Raw genomic sequence first — 17930 nt, 5'->3', positions numbered from 1 at the left:
CAACACCACCACCACTACCACCTCCGTCACCAAGCGTCTCAACCATGTCACACGGCAGCGTTCAGCTCTCCATCTCACAAACATTTGAGAGAAAGCGTAAATTCCCACCTAGCCACCCTCGATCCCTGGCCCTGAATGCCAGCATTTCTAAACTACTGGCCTATGAAATGCTGTCATTTAGGCTGGTGGACACAGACAGCTTCAAACAGCTCATGTCGCTTGCTGTCCCACAGTATGTTGTTCCCAGCCGGCACTACTTCTCCAAGAGAGCCGTGCCTTCCCTGCACAACCAAGTATCCGATAAAATCAAGTGTGCACTGCGCAACGCCATCTGTGGCAAGGTCCACCTAACCACAGATACGTGGACCAGTAAGCACGGCCAGGGACGCTATATCTCCCTAACTGCACACTGGGTAAATGTAGTGGCAGCTGGGCCCCAGGCGGAGAGCTGTTTGGCGCACGTCCTTCCGCCGCCAAGGATCACAGGGCAACATTCTTTGCCTCCTGTTGCCACCTCCTCCTACTCGACTTCCTCCTCCTCTTCTTCCACCTGCTCATCTAGTCAGCCACACACCTTCACTACCAACTTCAGCACAACCCGGGGTAAACGTCAGCAGGCCATTCTGAAACTCATATGTTTGGGGGACAGGCCCCACACCGCACAGGAGTTGTGGCGGGGTATAGAACAACAGACCGACGAGTGGTTGCTGCCGGTGAGCCTCAAGCCCGGCCTGGTGGTGTGTGATAATGGGCGAAATCTCGTTGCAGCTCTGGGACTAGCCAGTTTGACGCACATCCCTTGCTTGGCGCATGTGCTGAATTTGGTGGTGCAGAAGTTCATTCACAACTACCCCGACATGTCAGAGCTGCTGCATAAAGTGCGGGCCGTCTGTTCGCGCTTCCGGCGTTCACATCCTGCTGCTGCTCGCCTGTCTGCGCTACAGCATAACTTCAGCCTTCCCGCTCACCGCCTCATATGCGACGTGCCCACCAGGTGGAACTCCACCTTGCACATGCTGGACAGACTGTGCGAGCAGCAGCAGGCCATAGTGGAGTTTCAGCTGCAGCACGCACGGGTCAGTCGCACTACAGAACAGCACCACTTCACCACCAATGACTGGGCCTCCATGCGAGACCTGTGTGCCCTGTTGCGCTGTTTCGAGTACTCCACCAACATGGCCAGTGGCGATGACGCCGTTATCAGCGTTACAATACCACTTCTATGTCTCCTTGAGAAAACACTTAGGGCGATGATGGAAGAGGAGGTGGCCCAGGAGGAGGACGAGGAGGAGGGGTCGGGGTCATTTTTAGCACTTTCAGGCCAGTCTCTTCGAAGTGACTCAGAGGGAGGTTTTTGGCAACAGCAGAGGCCAGGTACAAATGTGGCCAGCCAGGGCCCACTACTGGAGGAGGAGGTGGAGGAGGATGAGGATGAAGCATGGTCACAGCGGGGTGGCACCCAACGCAGCTCGGGTCCATCACTGGTGCGTGGCTGGGGGGAAAGGCAGGACGATGACGATACGCCTCCCACAGAGGACAGCTTGTCCTTACCCCTGGGCAGCCTGGCACACATGAGCGACTACATGCTGCAGTGCCTGCGCAACGACAGCAGAGTTGCCCACATTTTAACGTGTGCGGACTACTGGGTTGCCACCCTGCTGGATCCACGCTACAAAGACAATGTGCCCACCTTACTTCCTGCACTGGAGCGTGATAGGAAGATGCGCGAGTACAAGCGCACGTTGGTAGACGCGCTACTGAGAGAATTCCCAAATGTCACAGGGGAACAAGTGGAAGCCCAAGGCCAAGGCAGAGGAGGAGCAAGAGGTCGCCAAGGCAGCTGTGTCACGGCCAGCTCCTCTGAGGGCAGGGTTAGCATGGCAGAGATGTGGAAAAGTTTTGTCAACACGCCACAGCTAACTGCACCACCACCTGATACGCAACGTGTTAGCAGGAGGCAACATTTCACTAACATGGTGGAACAGTACGTGTGCACACCCCTCCACGTACTGACTGATGGTTCGGCCCCATTCAACTACTGGGTCTCTAAATTGTCCACGTGGCCAGAGCTAGCCTTTTATGCCTTGAAGGTGCTGGCCTGCCCGGCGGCCAGCGTTTTGTCTGAACGTGTATTCAGCACGGCAGGGGGTGTCATTACAGACAAACGCAGCCGCCTGTCTACAGCCAATGTGGACAAGCTGACGTTCATAAAAATGAACCAGGCATGGATCCCACAGGACCTGTCCGTCCCTTGTCCAGATTAGACATTAACTACCTCCCCTTAACCATATATTATTGGACTCCAGGGCACTTCCTCATTCAATCCTATTTTTATTTTCATTTTACCATTATATTGCGAGGCTACCCAAATTTGAATAAACCTCTCCTCTGTCTGGGTGCTGGGGCCTAAATATATGCCAATGGACTGTTCCAATGTTGGGTGACGTGAAGCCTGATTCTCTGCTATGACATGCAGACTAATTCTCTGCTGACATGAAGCCAGATTGTCTGTTACGGGACCTCTCTCCTCTGCCTGGGTGCTGGGCCTAAATTTATGAAAATGGACTGTTGCAGTGGTGGCTGACGTGAAGCCTGATTCTCTGCTATGACATGCAGACTGATTCTCTGCTGACATGAAGACAGATTCTCTGTTACGGGACCTCTCTCCTCTGCCTGGGTGCCGGGGCCTAAATATCTGAGAATGGACTGTTCCAGTGGTGGGTGACGTGAAGCCAGATTCTCTGCTATGGGACCTCTCTCTAATTGATTTTGGTTAATTTTTATTTATTTAATTTTTATTTTTATTCATTTCCCTATCCACATTTGTTTGCAGGGGATTTACCTACATGTTGCTGCCTTTTGCAGCCCTCTAGCCCTTTCCTGGGCTGTTTTACAGCCTTTTTAGTACCGAAAAGTTCGGGTACCCATTGACTTCAATGGGGTTCGGGTTGAAGTTCGGATCGGGTTCGGATCCCGAACCCGAACATTTCCGGGAAGTTCGGCCGAACTTCTCGAACCCGAACATCCAGGTGTTCGCTCAACTCTAGTCAGAACCCCTTAAAATAATGTCCCTCAAGAAGAAATTTGACACACAGCATAGAAAAGCAATGCTGGCTTCTCACACACTGCTCCCCGCTTAAAAAGATGGACAAATCAAATTTGTAAAATAATATTTTATATTTCATAAAAATAATCCCAAAACTTCTTAAAATGTAGGGGGGTTGCTATATATACAAATTAGGGGAAAAAACAAAACTAAAACAAAACAGAGAAGTTGCCCCTCACTCCACGTCCAGGACTGGGTTCTCTCCAGCTGGTTAGTTTATCATGATGAATTTGGATTTGCAGTGAGCTGAAATAGCAAAACAGAGCGACATGAATATTAGAAGTTTTCCACACTTTATGATATATTTACATAAAAAGGGACCCCTAGTTAGTGATGAGCGAAACAATCTTCAGATGCTTTATCCAAAGTCGCTTCGTTCAAAGCTTCGGAATAATACTGTACAGAGATCCATCTCCGAACAGTATTGGAATGTATGGGCTCCGATGAGCCGAAGTTAGCTATTCACAAAGTCGGCTTCGCAAATAATTAACGTTGGCTCATCGGAGCCCATACATTCTAATACTGTACGGAGACGGATTTCCGTACAGTATTATTCCGAAGTTTTGAACGAAGCGACTTCGGATGAAGCATCAACACTACCCCTAGTGACAAGGTATACTGCGCCTTCTAGTGCCCACAATTATAACTGCAGGTAACGGGTACACAGATGACTAGTGCCACCTGCTGGCCAAGAATATGTATTTTTGCAGTAGGAGACATTGGCACACTTCTATAACGTGCCTACCATGAGATATTACAGGTCAGTGAACCATAGACAATACTGAGGAGGACAATTATATTCGTAATTCAATCTCCTAGCTTTCTTCTGAATGTTTCCCAAAAAATAGCTGCTGCTCCCTTACCTATGAACTCTGTCACAGGATCATGTTCTCCCTCTGTTTTAATGGTGCCAGCTATACTTTCGTTCTCTAGGATGGGAAGGAAAAGCTGCACAAAGTCTGAAGTATATGGAGGCGCAATGACATCCAGGACCTAGAAGGAAAAATTATAATGTATAAAAAGGTGGGGAAAGGTTGATCTACTTTACAGGTAATGGAACAGTGGGGACACATGAACGTGACCTACCTCTGTCACAAAGTATCGGATAAGAGAGATATCGGTGTTTAGTTTCTCGAGACATCTGCGGATGTAAGTGACAACCGGCAGCACATACCCTCGACTCAACAGATGAACCATTCGGTCCAACAGGGTCTTCTTCAGCTCCAGCTAAATTAAGATATGCATATGAAGAAGATGAATCAAACACTATATTATAGACAGAATTCTGCAGGCTTCAGGAGCTGAAATCCCTCAATATCCCTTGAAGGCTCAATGGCTGCACGCGGCTTGTCCTGGGAAACGTCTGACTTTACATGTGAAACTGTACGGTAATTCAAAAGCAAATTATTTGATAGTATTTTAAGAGCTTAGCAGAAGCTGTTAGAGGGGTGTCTACCACCAAACTTCCTGACTGTTTCCAATAGGGATTAGCAAAAGGGGATAGGGAATGACCCAGGCTGATGAATAGGGCAGGCCTGCCATTTTTTCTTTTAAATAGGACACTAATTGGGTCATTAGATCAAACTGGTGTAAAGTAGAACTGGCTTAGTTGCCCACAGCAACCAATCAGATGCCACCTTTCATTTTCCAAAGGAGCTGTCCAAAATGAAAGGTGCGATCTGATTGGTTGCTGTGGGCATCTAAGCCAGTGCTACTTGACACCAGTTTCATAAATGACCCCATCTATTCTCATAGCAGGGCTAACTCATGAAGATAACCCTTTCCGTTGGATATAGGCCCCCTGCTCAGGCTTCACCTCTTTATGAGCCAGAATGGAGGGCCACCATGTAATACTATGATTCCCCAGCTGTGGTTGTGTTCTAAAAGACAATACAAAAATCTGCGCCCATCCTGCTGTTTATACTATACCAAAGGAGAGTAAGGCCGAATGCACACTGCCTTACTATACGAGTGTATTACTGTACAGCAGCGGCGGCATGAAGCGCACGGCGTCATAGCAACCAATGACGCCGTGCGCTCCTGCTCTGAACAGGAATCCGGCCCGGCATACCACAGACCGCTTTCGGCCACGGAACACGGCCGTGTGCCTTCGGCCTAACGCTGGGTTCACACCTGAGCGTTCTGAAAGGAGCGCTCTGTATGCACAATTGTACCGGCGTTTACAATCGCGCATACAGAGACAAGCGAACGCCCATTGTCGCGCGTTCCCGAAGGTCTATGTACGGGAACGCACGACAAGACGCCCCAAAGAAGCTCAAGAACTTTTTTGAGCGTAGGGCGTTTTTCAGCGCGTTCAAACGCGCTGTAAAACGCTCATATGTGAACCAGGGCCATAGGGAAGCATTGGTTTTCATGTGTTGAGCGTTTTACAGCGTGTTTGAATGCGCTGTAAAACGCTCAGGTGTGAACCCAGCGTAAAGGAAAGAAATAAGATAAGAGGAAAGGAAGGAGAAGAAGAAAAAAAAAAAAAGAAGACACAAGAGGAATGTGATCAATCAGTACGATAACTGGATTGCCTGTTTCCTAATCTTGGTCTAACTTTCTCCCCTCACCTGTGTCATCCTAATGACAAAAACATGGGATGGGTGTCTGAGGGGACGGACAGTGATCCAGGCAACACAGAATACAATCCTCTCGTGTGGTGTGGACGAGGAGTATCACACACAGCACAACACTCTCTCCCATCTGGGTTCTGGGTCCCACAGGCTCTGCAGGTCCCTCTCCCAGGACCATTATAGGGTGGCAGACCTACTGTTTCCTTTCGGTTTAACATTATCCTGATAACATTCACAACCCGACTTTCTCCGTCTCTCTACACCTCCTCCTCTATACATTTGCCTCTCGCAGCGGCCTCTTTGCTTCAAGTCAAGGTAACTGCGCCCCCTTCCCTGCCCCTTCGCCTGTGACTGACAGCTGGCTGTCGGGCATAAGCGCGGTCAGTCACACCGAAGGGGCAAAGAAGGGGGCGCAGTTACCTTGACTTGAAGCAAAGAGGCCGCTGCCCCATTGACTTCAAGCCTGCCTAGAAAACAGCGCGGACGGAGGATAAAAGAACGTTTTTCATACTTCAAGAAAATCATTAGAAACATATTAGAAGGTACTGCTGGCGGTTTGGAAGCTTTTGCCGCTGACAGGTTCCCTTTAAAGGAAATGTGTCGTCAAATTTTTTTTCTGCCAGATAAAACCTCATTTTATTCTCAGATTGTAGATTTTTTTTTAATTTTATTTCCTGAACATGATTCTGGGGGCAGCCATCTTGCCTGAGCTGTTAATAACACTATCTAAAAAGCATTAAGAAAATTGCTTTACATTGGCTACATACAGTCCACAGACACAATGGTCTGGAGGGGACCTCATTGACTGATATGGGAGAGTTTTCTGGGCGTGACCTGTGCAGAGGTCATTCTATACAAGGAAAGACAGGTGGATCCTGTCTTATCTGTCATTCTAATCCTGCCTGTAATATCACCTCTGTGTATAGATAAGCAGGTAATTGCGCCTATTAGGCATAGTGGCCAGTGGGAAAACTGCAGGATTTTATGGTTTTTGGTTAAATATAGACGTTGACATGGAAAATGTAAAAGGTCATCAAAATTCTTTACAAATATGTTAAACATAAAAATGTGATTAAAGGGAGTCTGTCACCTCCATATGGCCATATACAGCGCTTACATTGCCCTATAGCACACCTATACATGAATGTAATGGTACCTTTGTCTTTAGACTTGCAGAAGCCTTTTTTCATGGTTTCCCCGCCCAAGCCTCTGCCCGCCCTATTCCCTTGCGTCATCCTTTGGTCCGGTCGAGATCCCGCGCCTGCGCACAGCGGCAATGTGCCGTTTGCCGGCAAATTGGTAAAGTGATGCCGTGCCCACAATGGGCATCGCAGTGCACATGCTCCGGCCTGGCGAGGCAGTGCACACGAGCGGGATCTTGACCGGACCGAAGGATGACGCAAGGGAATAGGAGGGCGGGCATACAATGAAAAAAGGCAGGGTAGCCTTGGCTCCAACACAGTGAACGCCGCCCCTGGGCACTTGCGAGTGCTCATTTGCATATGAATCAAAGTTCGTTTTTCCAGCTTCTGCAAGTCTAAAGACAAAGGTACCATTACAATCCTGTATAGGTGTGCTATAGGGCAATGTAAGCGCCGTATATGGCCATATGGAGGTGACAGACTCCCTTTAAAACAATAGGTCATTTTCTGGTGGCACATTTCCTTGAATTACCACCTATCTGTAAGATCATGGGCACATTCAGTAGAGCGAGTTCTGAGAAGGGGGTAATATTTTTTGAAACAAATTGTGGAGACAAGAAGTGGCATTTGATGAGACGAGCACTTTATTCAATGCAGCTGCAGCCACTTACCTGCTCCATGACATCGAGCTGCGAGTGCTCCGTTTCAAACAGCTTAATGAGCAGCTGCAGGACTTGCGGATGGAGGAGCTGGTGACAAGTGCTGATCTGCCAAGTCAGTGAAAGGACACAGTATTGGAAACAATTTCTTGCTGTACATTTTGAATAAAAATTATATTTTTTTCTGTCACATGCGGGTCAGACAGGGAAGCACCGAGAGTCCTCAAATCATGTTGCCAAGAATAGATAAAACAAATAGGATCAAAAAGGACATTCCCTGGAACAGACACCCTATGTAAGGCCTCTTTCAGATGAACGACTAGAAACTTGTGATTGGGTCTTGTAGGAAAAACAGACCACGATAGAACATGCAGCAATATGCTAAGCACAGACTGAAGGTCCCTGCAATAAATCATTCATGTGAAGATACCCATTTAGTGAAATCTGGGTACTGTCCATTGCAGCAGCGACACGGCCTGCATTAGCATGGCTGCCCAGGCAATCGGGCCCAGGCCTTGTCTGCCAGTACACATGGTAATGATTACTGTGCGTGTACTGCTGTAATGGACGACAGTCACAGCAGCCCGATTCAGGTATCTTAGTCAAATCTGGCTGATGCGTCTGTCATCCATTACAGTCCGGGCATCATTCCCTGGTCTACGTTTTCCCTAGCAGCAAGTGCAATGCGGTCGCCACGCCCGCTGGGCTGATGAGGAAAGCACAAAGGCCGAGCATCATCCTCCTGATCACGCCTGCTCCTAGTGAGATTGGGAAATGCTCCATACATTGGGGGGGGGGGGGGGGGGGGGGGGGTAAATATACCCCATGTGTCATACACCGCCCTCTCAGTCCTCCACTAGGCCTAATGCAGTGTTAGATTCTTCCTGAGTGTTTCTTAAAGTTGCATTCATCTCCATTCCGATAATACATATAAAAGGAGAAGTATATAATGATACATCTGTTGACAATATTATAAGATTATTATTTGTCAGTCTAATACTATAGAAAGGACCGGTTTTCGATCACGTCCCTGGTGAATAGCAGGCGGCACACTCAGGTCATAAAACACTCATGGCTAAAATTGCCTAAATACAATATATTTCTACAAATGGCCTCTAAACCTTGCTACACTCACCTCGTCCAGCAGGGCCAGGTGTACAGGAGTATGATCTGTCTGTAACTGGAAATAACGAGGTTCTGATACCGTCCAGTCAACCCACTTCAAAACACCCATTGCCACCACTGGGTACCTGGTGCAGAGAAAAATAAAAATCCAGCTTTGTTACCCGGAAGTACCTCTCCGCAGTCACGCCCACCATTCTAAGGGTACTTTCACACTTGCGGCAGAGGATTCCGGCAGGCAGTTCCGTCGCTGTCAAAACGTATGCAAACTGATGGCATTTGTCAGACAGATTGGGATCCTGATCCGTCTGACAAATGCAGTGAAATGCCGGATCCGTCTCTCAGATGTGTCATCTGGGAAAACAGATCCGGCATTTATTTATTTTACACATTTTTTTGTGGTTGGAGCATGCGCAGACCACAAAAACAGATCCGTTTTGCCGGAACACTCGGGGCCGGATCCGGCATTAATGCATTTCAATGGGAAAAAATGCCGGATCATTCCGGCAAGTGTTTCAGAATTTTGGACGGAGATAATACCGCAGCATGCTACGGTTTTATCTCCGTCCTGAAAAGGCAAAAAGACTGAACTGAAGACATCCTGAACAGATTTCTCTCCGTTCAGAATGTATTAGGATAAAACTGATCAGTTCTTTTCCGGTATTGAGCCCCTAGGACGGAACTCAAATGCCAGAAAAGAATAACGCTAGTGTGAAAGTACCCTTAAGTAGCAATGCCACTGACCACCCTGCAACTTCACCACCTACCTGATACACTGATACAATGTGCCAAGCTCGGCCACAAGCTCAGATGCGCCCTTGTTCTCGTTGCAGCACAGATTATGGACAGTCTCTATCGCTTTAGATGTGGACTTCAGTTCATCCTTATTAATATTAACTCGCTTATTCTGCGGCAAACAAGACAAGAGGAAGACTGGCATTAGAAGGCCACCAATGAAAACTGCCCATCCTCATAAAACATGCGACAGAAAAATTGTTTTGAGACACAGCAACAAAATTATTTTCTAAAAATGTTTTTATCGTACAAAATCATAAAAAATACTATATAAATTTGGTATCTCTACAACCATAATGGCCCATGATTTATTGTGCTCTGGCTGCCCAAAACAGCTGATCTGTAGGGGTGTCACGTGTCAGACCCCCACCATTGTGAGATTGATATCCTGAAGATAAGTTATCAATATCTATAGCTTAGTCAACCCCTTTAAGGATGAATGCCATGATCAGGTTCTCCTCTTAAATAGCTCACAGTATACCTTTTTCCACGTTTCCACCACGCCGGCAGCATAAGCCAATATATGAATGTATTTATGTTTGTGGTCTTGGTTTATCTTAGCACCAGGTTTGAAGAGCGACTGCATGAAAAGATCCAGGAAGGCAGGAACACGGATCTAAGAGAGAAGGAAGCATACGTATGGAACACGTATAAGTTACGGAATCAACAAGGCAAGAGGCAGGAAAGTATGTTATAAAGCATACATAGAGGTACTATTCCTATGTATTCCAATGTTACACATTCATCACGTGACAACACTGGCCTAGGAAAAGCTGAGAGAAGGCCACGGCAATACTGAGAGTGCCTCTGCAAACAGCTGATCAGTGGTGGTCCCGGGAGTCAGACCCCCACCAATCAGATACTGAGGACCTATCCTGAGGATAGGTCATTAGTTGTAAAGTCTCGGAAACCCCCTTTAACATGCATTGCAGTCACTGTGGAGGGCCTGGAAATTTTTATACATGGAATAATATACATTATGACAATACATATAGAGAAGAAAATTGACAGTTCTGGCCATTAAAAGGTGCAGACTGGGAATGACAGCCACCTCCACATACTCACCAACTCTACAGGGGGGGAGTCCATGCTGGTAAACATCTTGTACAGGACAGTAATGTCGGCTGGGTTCAATGCTCCTTTGGATAGCATAGCACCGAGTGCCTGACAAGCCCGAGGGTAAGATGCAGCAGTTCCCAATGCAAGAGTTATCTGACTGGCATCATGGCCTCTGGAGAAAAGATTATACAATAAAAAGAACAATTATCTGAATTATCATTTTTGTGTTCCCAAAAGCTCTGAACTTCGTGTATTGAGTACCAGGTAAAATAGGACAAAAAAGTACCACCATAAAGACATATTTTTCAACTGAAAACATAAGCCGCTCCTCAGGCTGAGGCGCAGTGACTGCAGCTGCATCCCCCTCCTCCCGGTCTTTTATTTACCTCTCCACACTAGACATATTTTTAGGGTTATTAAGGAATTTCGTGAACATTTACAAGGCATAGGGAAAATACAGGAGGCTAGAATGTGAGGAAGACGACACTTTGTCCTATAAGATATATTAGAAGGTTTCAAATGTTCACGTTCTGTATTGGATTATTGCTAAAAAATATATATACAGTACTTAAAGTGGCACAGTACTTTCAGTAAACTTTTTATATGTCATAGGGACAGACCGGTGGGTTGTGAGTGCCGAGACCCTCCAATTTCTATCATGAGGGGAGAAAAGCCCTTGCTTAGCATGTTCTCTCTCAGGAAGGAAGCGAGGCGGACTCAACAGAAAGTCTATGGTCCTGTCTTGCGCAGCAAGGAGACATAGCATGCAAAGCGAGCACTTCTCTCCACTCGTTCAAGAGATCGTTGGGGTCTCAGCGCTCAGACTCCCACCAATCTAAATGGTTTATAGGTTCCTAACACATATCAAATGTGTACTGAAAGTATAGTGCCCCATTAACAAAAAAAATCTCTTACTTTTCGTGAGCAAATCTTTGCACCTCCTGTGCAATCCTGCGCATGGCAGATCCTCCCTGCTCCTCCTGTGCCAATATAGACATGATTGCTTGTGCAAACAGATAGGTGTGCTCTCCATGGCAAACCATTTTCTACAAGAAGAAGAGACAAGAGTGTAAGCAAGCTTAGTGGAGGCGAACAGGCTGCCGATGACCAGTCCCAGCAAGCCAAGACTGAGACAGACACGTACAGCAAACTCAGGGAGGTTCTTCTCAAGGTTCTCCTCTCCTCCATCAAGGATGGTGGCTAGTGATGTACGAAGCACTCTGGAGAAGACCTCCAGCTGCTGGCAAGCTGTGGAGACACTTGTGATTTCCCCCTGATACCCAGCATCCGAGATGAGCTAGAAGACACAACAGAATGATGATTTATAGTAATCTGCATCTTGTTATCTGGTCAGGAAGAAGAATGTATTGTTATCAAGTGTCCCTCACCTTCACAGTGAAGTTCAGCATCAGACAGTCTGGATGCGCCTCAGCAAGCTTGTAAAACAGGTCCCTCCATGTGGTGTGGGCAATCATTTGCTCCAGCCATGCAGGAGTCTGCAATCAAAGTTGGGACAACTGGAAGTTGACAAGCAGGGACCAGAGCACTGAGACAGAAGCATTGACCTGAAAAAGCCCGAATCCAGTGGTGGGGAGCCGGTAGGTATGTTTCCCTTTGCAGCTCCAACGAGGTGGGGGTGGGGACAACCAGAAAAACTGCCAAGCTGGACAACCCCTTTAAATAAGATTACTAGTAATTACCTCTCCTTCCTCTGTGAATATGGAATCTGCTTTTCTCGGTTCAAAATGTTTAATTAACAAACTTTTCAAATGGTTTTCCACTGTCTCCTGGACTTGTATGGGCTCCACTCCTGAAATAACATGAAATGATATTCAATGCTAGGCACAATGACCCCCGACAAAGAAACCTCTCACTGATTATATGGTTATTTTATGTATTCTGACTTGTTGTAGGATCTTTGTATACATTTTAGAACTCCTTGCTTTGCCGTGGCTGCATTACCCACGCTCTGCTATCAAGTCCCACATGTGGATAGTCCGAGCTGCACCATCATATTCCGTGGCTGGATACGTGCTGCTCTGGAAACACGTCTCGCAGCTAGATAATAGCCCCCACTGTTAATATGTTCCATTGTCCCCCACTATTGGATTGTCCCCCACTATGCCATCACAGCTATACAGTCTCGGCTAAGGCTACTTTCACATCTGCGCTTTCCCTTTTCACTATGGAGATCCGTCATAGGGTCTCAATACCGCAGGAAAACGCTTCAGTTTTGTCCCCATTCATTGTCAATAGGGACAAACTGAACTTAAGGGAACGGAGCGCAGCAGAATGCATTCCGTTCCATTTCATTCCCATGACGCACAAAAATGAGCTGTAAGCAGCGTTTTTGAGGGCATCCTGGGATGCGGAGCAAGACGGATCAGTCATAACTCCCAATGTAAGTCAATGGAGACGGATACGTTTTCAGACACAAAAGAAAACGGATCCGTCCCCCATTGACTTACAATGGTTTTAGTGTCGGATCCATCATGGCTATTTTAGAGATAATACAACCGGATCCGTTCATAAAGGATGCAGATGGTTGTATTATGACGGAAGCATTTTTTGCTGATCTATGACGGATCCAGAAAAAAAAAAAAAATGCAGATGTGAAAGTAGCCTAAGCCACAATGTCCGATGGCTGGATAGTCTCCACTCTGCCATCACGCCAATCTGTGTCCCAAGTGGAATGACCTCTATTCTGCTGAATTCTAACCTAAGTTTTATATTGGCCCAATATACTCTCATCATCCAACAAAACTCAACTCCACAAACCACTAGTTGTCAACCCCTGGTAAGCCCCACGTACCTGAATGGATGAGCCATTCTGCCAACAGGTTTACAGTCTGGGCTACCGCAGTGTAATTTTCTGACAAAAGCTGAATGACGTTCTCCGGAGATCCACCTGCCTGGAAATACCTGCACACAAGAGGAGAGTCAAAATTCACATTTCGGTGGGTCTTCTGTGCAACATTAGGTCACCTGCAAGCTTCAGTAAAATCATGGCATACCTTAGTATTAGGGCTGTTTCACACGAGCGAGTCCATTGCCGGAATCGCGCTCCGTGTGCGATTGTGATCCTCCGCTCTGGACCTGCAGGAGCGCACGGCATTATCATGATTTATAATGCTATGTGTCTCTGCTTGACCTTATTTCTACAGAATCATACCGACAGCTTTATGTCACTATGATTCTGTGGAAAAAAGGCCATGCAGAGACACATAGCATTATAAATCGTGATAATGCCGTGCGCTCCTGCAGGTCCAGAGCGGAGGATCACACTCGCACACGGAGCGCGATTCCCGCAATGGACTCGCTCGTGTGAAACCGCCCTTAGCCTATAAGAGAAAGTCACAGACGTTATCATTTTGATTTTTTTAAACTGTGTACAGCAGTTTATTGGCATCAAGAAGTCACAGATTTTGGAGCAAGCCCCACTTGTGTTAAAATGTGAGACCTTTTGAAGGGTTTTGTGCCGCACAAGACACAGGGTAGGGACCGGTCTGAATGCATCACATGGCCTCAGGATAGGTCATCGATATAGGATTGGTGGGGGCCAAGGCCCTGGCACCCCTGTCGATCAGGTGTTCGAAGAGCTTGTTGCCCTCTGCAGAGCCCTGGTCACAGTTTACCAAGCGCACCACCAGTTGTGCTTAGTACTGGGAGGTCAGGTCAATTCCTTTGACTATAACAAACACACCATGTGACCAATGAATGTGACATCACAAGTCTAGGAAGAGGCAACAGCCCAGCTGATAGGCCGGGCTGCCAGGAGTCTGACCCCCCCCCCCCCCCCAATACTCCAATCAGGTCATCAATATCAAAAGCCAAGACAACCCCTTTAATAATTGTGGAATATAAAGAAAACCCGCAGGACTCGTTAGTCTTCAAGTCTATGCAACGTTTTGACCAAGTGCAGTCTTTCTCTTTATATTCTGGACTACGGGGGTACGACAGGCTGGTGCCCATAATCGCTGGCGCTGGCACCAGCACCAATCGGACACCCCCCCCCCCCCCCCCCAAGTGCTGCTATAATTTCATTTCTTTGAATTTGAATAATTGTGGTGCATCGGACACCAGCGTAACTCAGAGTAAGACCGGGTAGTAGTGCGCGCACAGTCGCTGCTGCAGTAGCAGGAACTCTGTGCTTGCGCTGCTATTCGGCGCAGAAGCGCAGGAAGCAGATTGTCAGGGCTGGGCGAGATGTGAGGTCCTGAGCAGTGGAGACTGCCCCTTGCTTCTTCCGCACTCAGATGTCCATACGGCTGCTACCTGCACTTCTGAACAGCACACACAGGGGCAGCGCCCACCTCTTTAAGGTGTTAAATATAGCCGGCTCCATGATGTAGTCGCGACTGGATAGTTTCTGCAGACATTCCTGCTGCACCTCGGCATCGTCCTCCGCTTCAGCATACTCTTCATCCTGCCAGAAAACAAAGCAATGCTAGTAAGGTTTGTCCCGGTTACTCCTGGAAACAGCCACTCGGGTTTACATGTCCTTCACAATCACATGACAGGGTCATCGTAATACAAATCCATTCATCTGGCTACTAGTGACACCCCAGGGGCCACATCACAAAGCATCTTCACATGGGTTTCCACCAGGATCAGTCCCTACCTCACAGACACAGGGGGCTATTAAACCATCCGCATGTTTTCACAGTGTGAGAAAGAACATACAAACCCTACACAGAGGTCTGACTTGGGCTTAAAGGGACACTCCATTTCCCACTAGGACCATTAATGAGGGAGTCTGCCTACATCTGCGTTTTCCCCCCTGGTGATGGCGCTCTGACAGGGCATACAGAGGGGCGGATGCCATGTTGGCTGCATACAGATGGTCAGCTGTGGGAAATCATGTATCCACAGAAGTGCAAACACTGAGGTTGCCAGTAGCAACTGATCACACGGCTTGGCACAGAACTGTATGAAAACATCCGATTGGTTGCTATGGAATTCAGCAGCTATCAGCCTTCCCGTAGTACTACAAGTCCCGGGTCATCTCATCTCGGTCTGCGGACACTCACCGCTCCTCGGTCCTCCCAGTCTCCGATAATGGTCCCAGAGTGGACCGCTCCGCCACTGCCGCTCCCTATGAAATAGTCGGGCTCCATATTTCAAAGGTTGGGGAAGGGGGGGGGGATCTCCCCTGCCTCTATGGTAGATGCTAGAATGTAGTTGCTAGAAGGAGGTTTGTGACGTCACTGGTCACATGCTCCTTCATGGTAACATGACCAAATGTGGGCGTTTCTGGCAAACACGGGCTGCGGCAGCCGGCAGGAGCTTGAGGGAGATGAGGATGGGGCTGTGTGAGAGAGGATGAGGGGTAGAGTACACAGGGCTTCACGGGGAGCTGGTGAGGGGGAGCTTATATATGAGGGGGCAGGTGGGTTCATGGAGGGCAGGCGTATCCGGGTGGTGGAGTGGAATCTGGTGCGATTACAGGGGTTTACAGTACAGATCCGGGGGACATGAGGGTACAGATCTATGGGGTAGGGGGCTTTATGGGGAGGGGGGAATGTGGTGTATCCTGGGGGCCATGAGGGTGCAGATCTGTGGGGGGGGGGGGGGGGTTTCTGGGGTGTAAATCTGTGAGGAGGGGGCATGTGGTGTATTCTAACGAAGAAACCCACAATATATTAAGTGGAATACAGAGTACAAAAGAGCACTACTTAGGCTAGGGCTACACTACGACATGTGTCGCTCTACACATAGGGCACAACTACACTACGACATGTGTCGCTCTACACATAGGGCACAACTACACTACGACATGTGTCACTCTACACATAGGGCACAACTACACTGCTACATGTGTCGCTCTACACATAGGGCACAACTACACTGCTACATGTGTCACTCTACACATAGGGCACAACTACACTGCTACATGTGTCGCTCTACACATAGGGCACAACTACACTGCTACATGTGTCGCTCTACACATAGGGCACAACTACACTGCTACATGTGTCGCTCTACACATAGGGCACAACTACACTGCTACATGTGTCGCTCTACACATAGGGCACAACTACACTGCTACATGTGTCGCTCTACACATAGGGCACAACTACACTGCTACATGTGTCGCTCTACACATAGGGCACAACTACACTGCTACATGTGTCGCTCTACACATAGGGCACAACTACACTGCTACATGTGTCGCTCTACACATAGGGCACAACTACACTACGACATGTGTCGCTCTACACATAGGGCACAACTACACTACGACATGTGTCGCTCTACACATAGGGCACAACTACACTGCTACATGTGTCGCTCTACACATAGGGCACAACTACACTACGACATGTGTCGCTCTACACATAGGGCACTACTACACTACGACATGTGTCGCTCTACACATAGGGCACAACTACACTACGACATGTGTCGCTCTACACATAGGGCACAACTACACTGCTACATGTGTCGCTCTACACATAGGGCACAACTACACTACGACATGTGTCGCTCTACACATAGGGCACTACTACACTACGACATGTGTCGCTCTACACATAGGGCACAACTACACTACGACATGTGTCACTCTACACATGGCACAACTACACTACAACATGTGTCACTCTACACATAGGGCACAACTACACTGCTACATGTGTCGCTCTACACATAGGGCACAACTACACTGCTAAATGTGTCACGCGACATTTTTGATGGATTTTTTGCTACTGTCGCAGCATATGGCAGTGCAACACCATAGACTATCATTATAAAAATTGTCGCCGACATTGGTGCGAATAAATGTCACACGACACATCGTTGTGTAGCCCTAGCCTTAAGGGGGTGGGGTGCTGTAGAGGTCACTGTTATGGGGGGATACTGTCGATATCATTTAACAACACACACACAAACATTAAATGAAATATACTTGTGCAAATCCAGGTCCTTCTGCTAGTGTGTGTGTGTATATATATATATATATATATATCCCGTATTTTCCGCCCCATAAGATGCACTTTTTTCCCCCAAAAGTGGGGGGAAAATGCCCCTGCGTCTTATGGGGCGAATGCTGCCATTTTACATCGCATTCAGCAATGCTGCAGCATCGCAGACTGCGATGTATCATCGGGGAGGGAGGAGGGGCTGTAGTCCGGGAACTTGTGGTGTGGCCCGGTGCAGTCACTGTACTCTTACTCCGGGCCTGCTGCTCACAACAGTATTTCTAAACCGTAATCCTTAACCTCTTAATAATGTTAAATAAAGTTGCGCTCTCCCCTGTATCAGCAGTTACTAACAAGCATCCGGAGCAGGCAGAGTGGCTAGCAGCGTTACGTCACTCACTGACGTTGCGCACCTGCTCCCCCCACTTTATGAATGATGCAGGCGCACAACGTCAGTGAGTGACGTTGCGCTGCCAGCTGCTCTGCCTGCACCGGATGCTTGTTAGTAAGTGCTGATACAGGGGAGAGCGCAACTTTAGTTAACGTTATTA

At 47.8% G+C, this 17930-nt stretch overlaps 1 protein-coding gene across 1 annotated transcript; it reads right to left on the bottom strand.

Annotated features, from left to right (window-relative positions):
* Positions 1 to 3158: 3158 nt before the first annotated feature.
* On the bottom strand, positions 3159 to 15652 carry NELFCD (negative elongation factor complex member C/D). Its single transcript, XM_044297473.1, has 15 exons — positions 15490 to 15652; positions 14773 to 14885; positions 13272 to 13381; positions 12160 to 12269; positions 11848 to 11955; positions 11604 to 11756; positions 11375 to 11505; positions 10466 to 10631; positions 9882 to 10016; positions 9373 to 9512; positions 8619 to 8733; positions 7496 to 7591; positions 4193 to 4333; positions 3970 to 4099; positions 3159 to 3352 (listed from the first exon to the last, which is right to left on the bottom strand). Exons 1-15 carry the CDS (start codon positions 15574 to 15576, stop codon positions 3318 to 3320), a joined length of 1770 nt encoding a protein of 589 aa, XP_044153408.1. The 5' UTR covers positions 15577 to 15652; the 3' UTR covers positions 3159 to 3317.
* Positions 15653 to 17930: the final 2278 nt, after the last annotated feature.

The sequence above is a fragment of the Bufo gargarizans genome, chromosome 6 (assembly GCF_014858855.1).
Source record: "Bufo gargarizans isolate SCDJY-AF-19 chromosome 6, ASM1485885v1, whole genome shotgun sequence".
Taxonomy (NCBI): Eukaryota; Metazoa; Chordata; class Amphibia; order Anura; family Bufonidae; genus Bufo; species Bufo gargarizans.
Note: the sequence above shows the minus strand (reverse complement) of the source record. Positions and strands in the feature narration are given on the sequence as shown.

Coding starts and splice junctions, on each gene's coding strand:
- NELFCD (XM_044297473.1), bottom strand. CDS start 15,576: ATGGAGCCCGACTATTTCATAGGGAGCGGCAGTGGCGGAGCGGTCCAC. Junction 10,632..11,374: donor CAAAGATTTGCTCACGAAAA/GTAAGAGATTTT, acceptor TCTTTTCTCCAG/AGGCCATGATGCCAGTCAGA. Junction 9,513..9,881: donor TGGTGGAAACGTGGAAAAAG/GTATACTGTGAG, acceptor TGTTTGCCGCAG/AATAAGCGAGTTAATATTAA.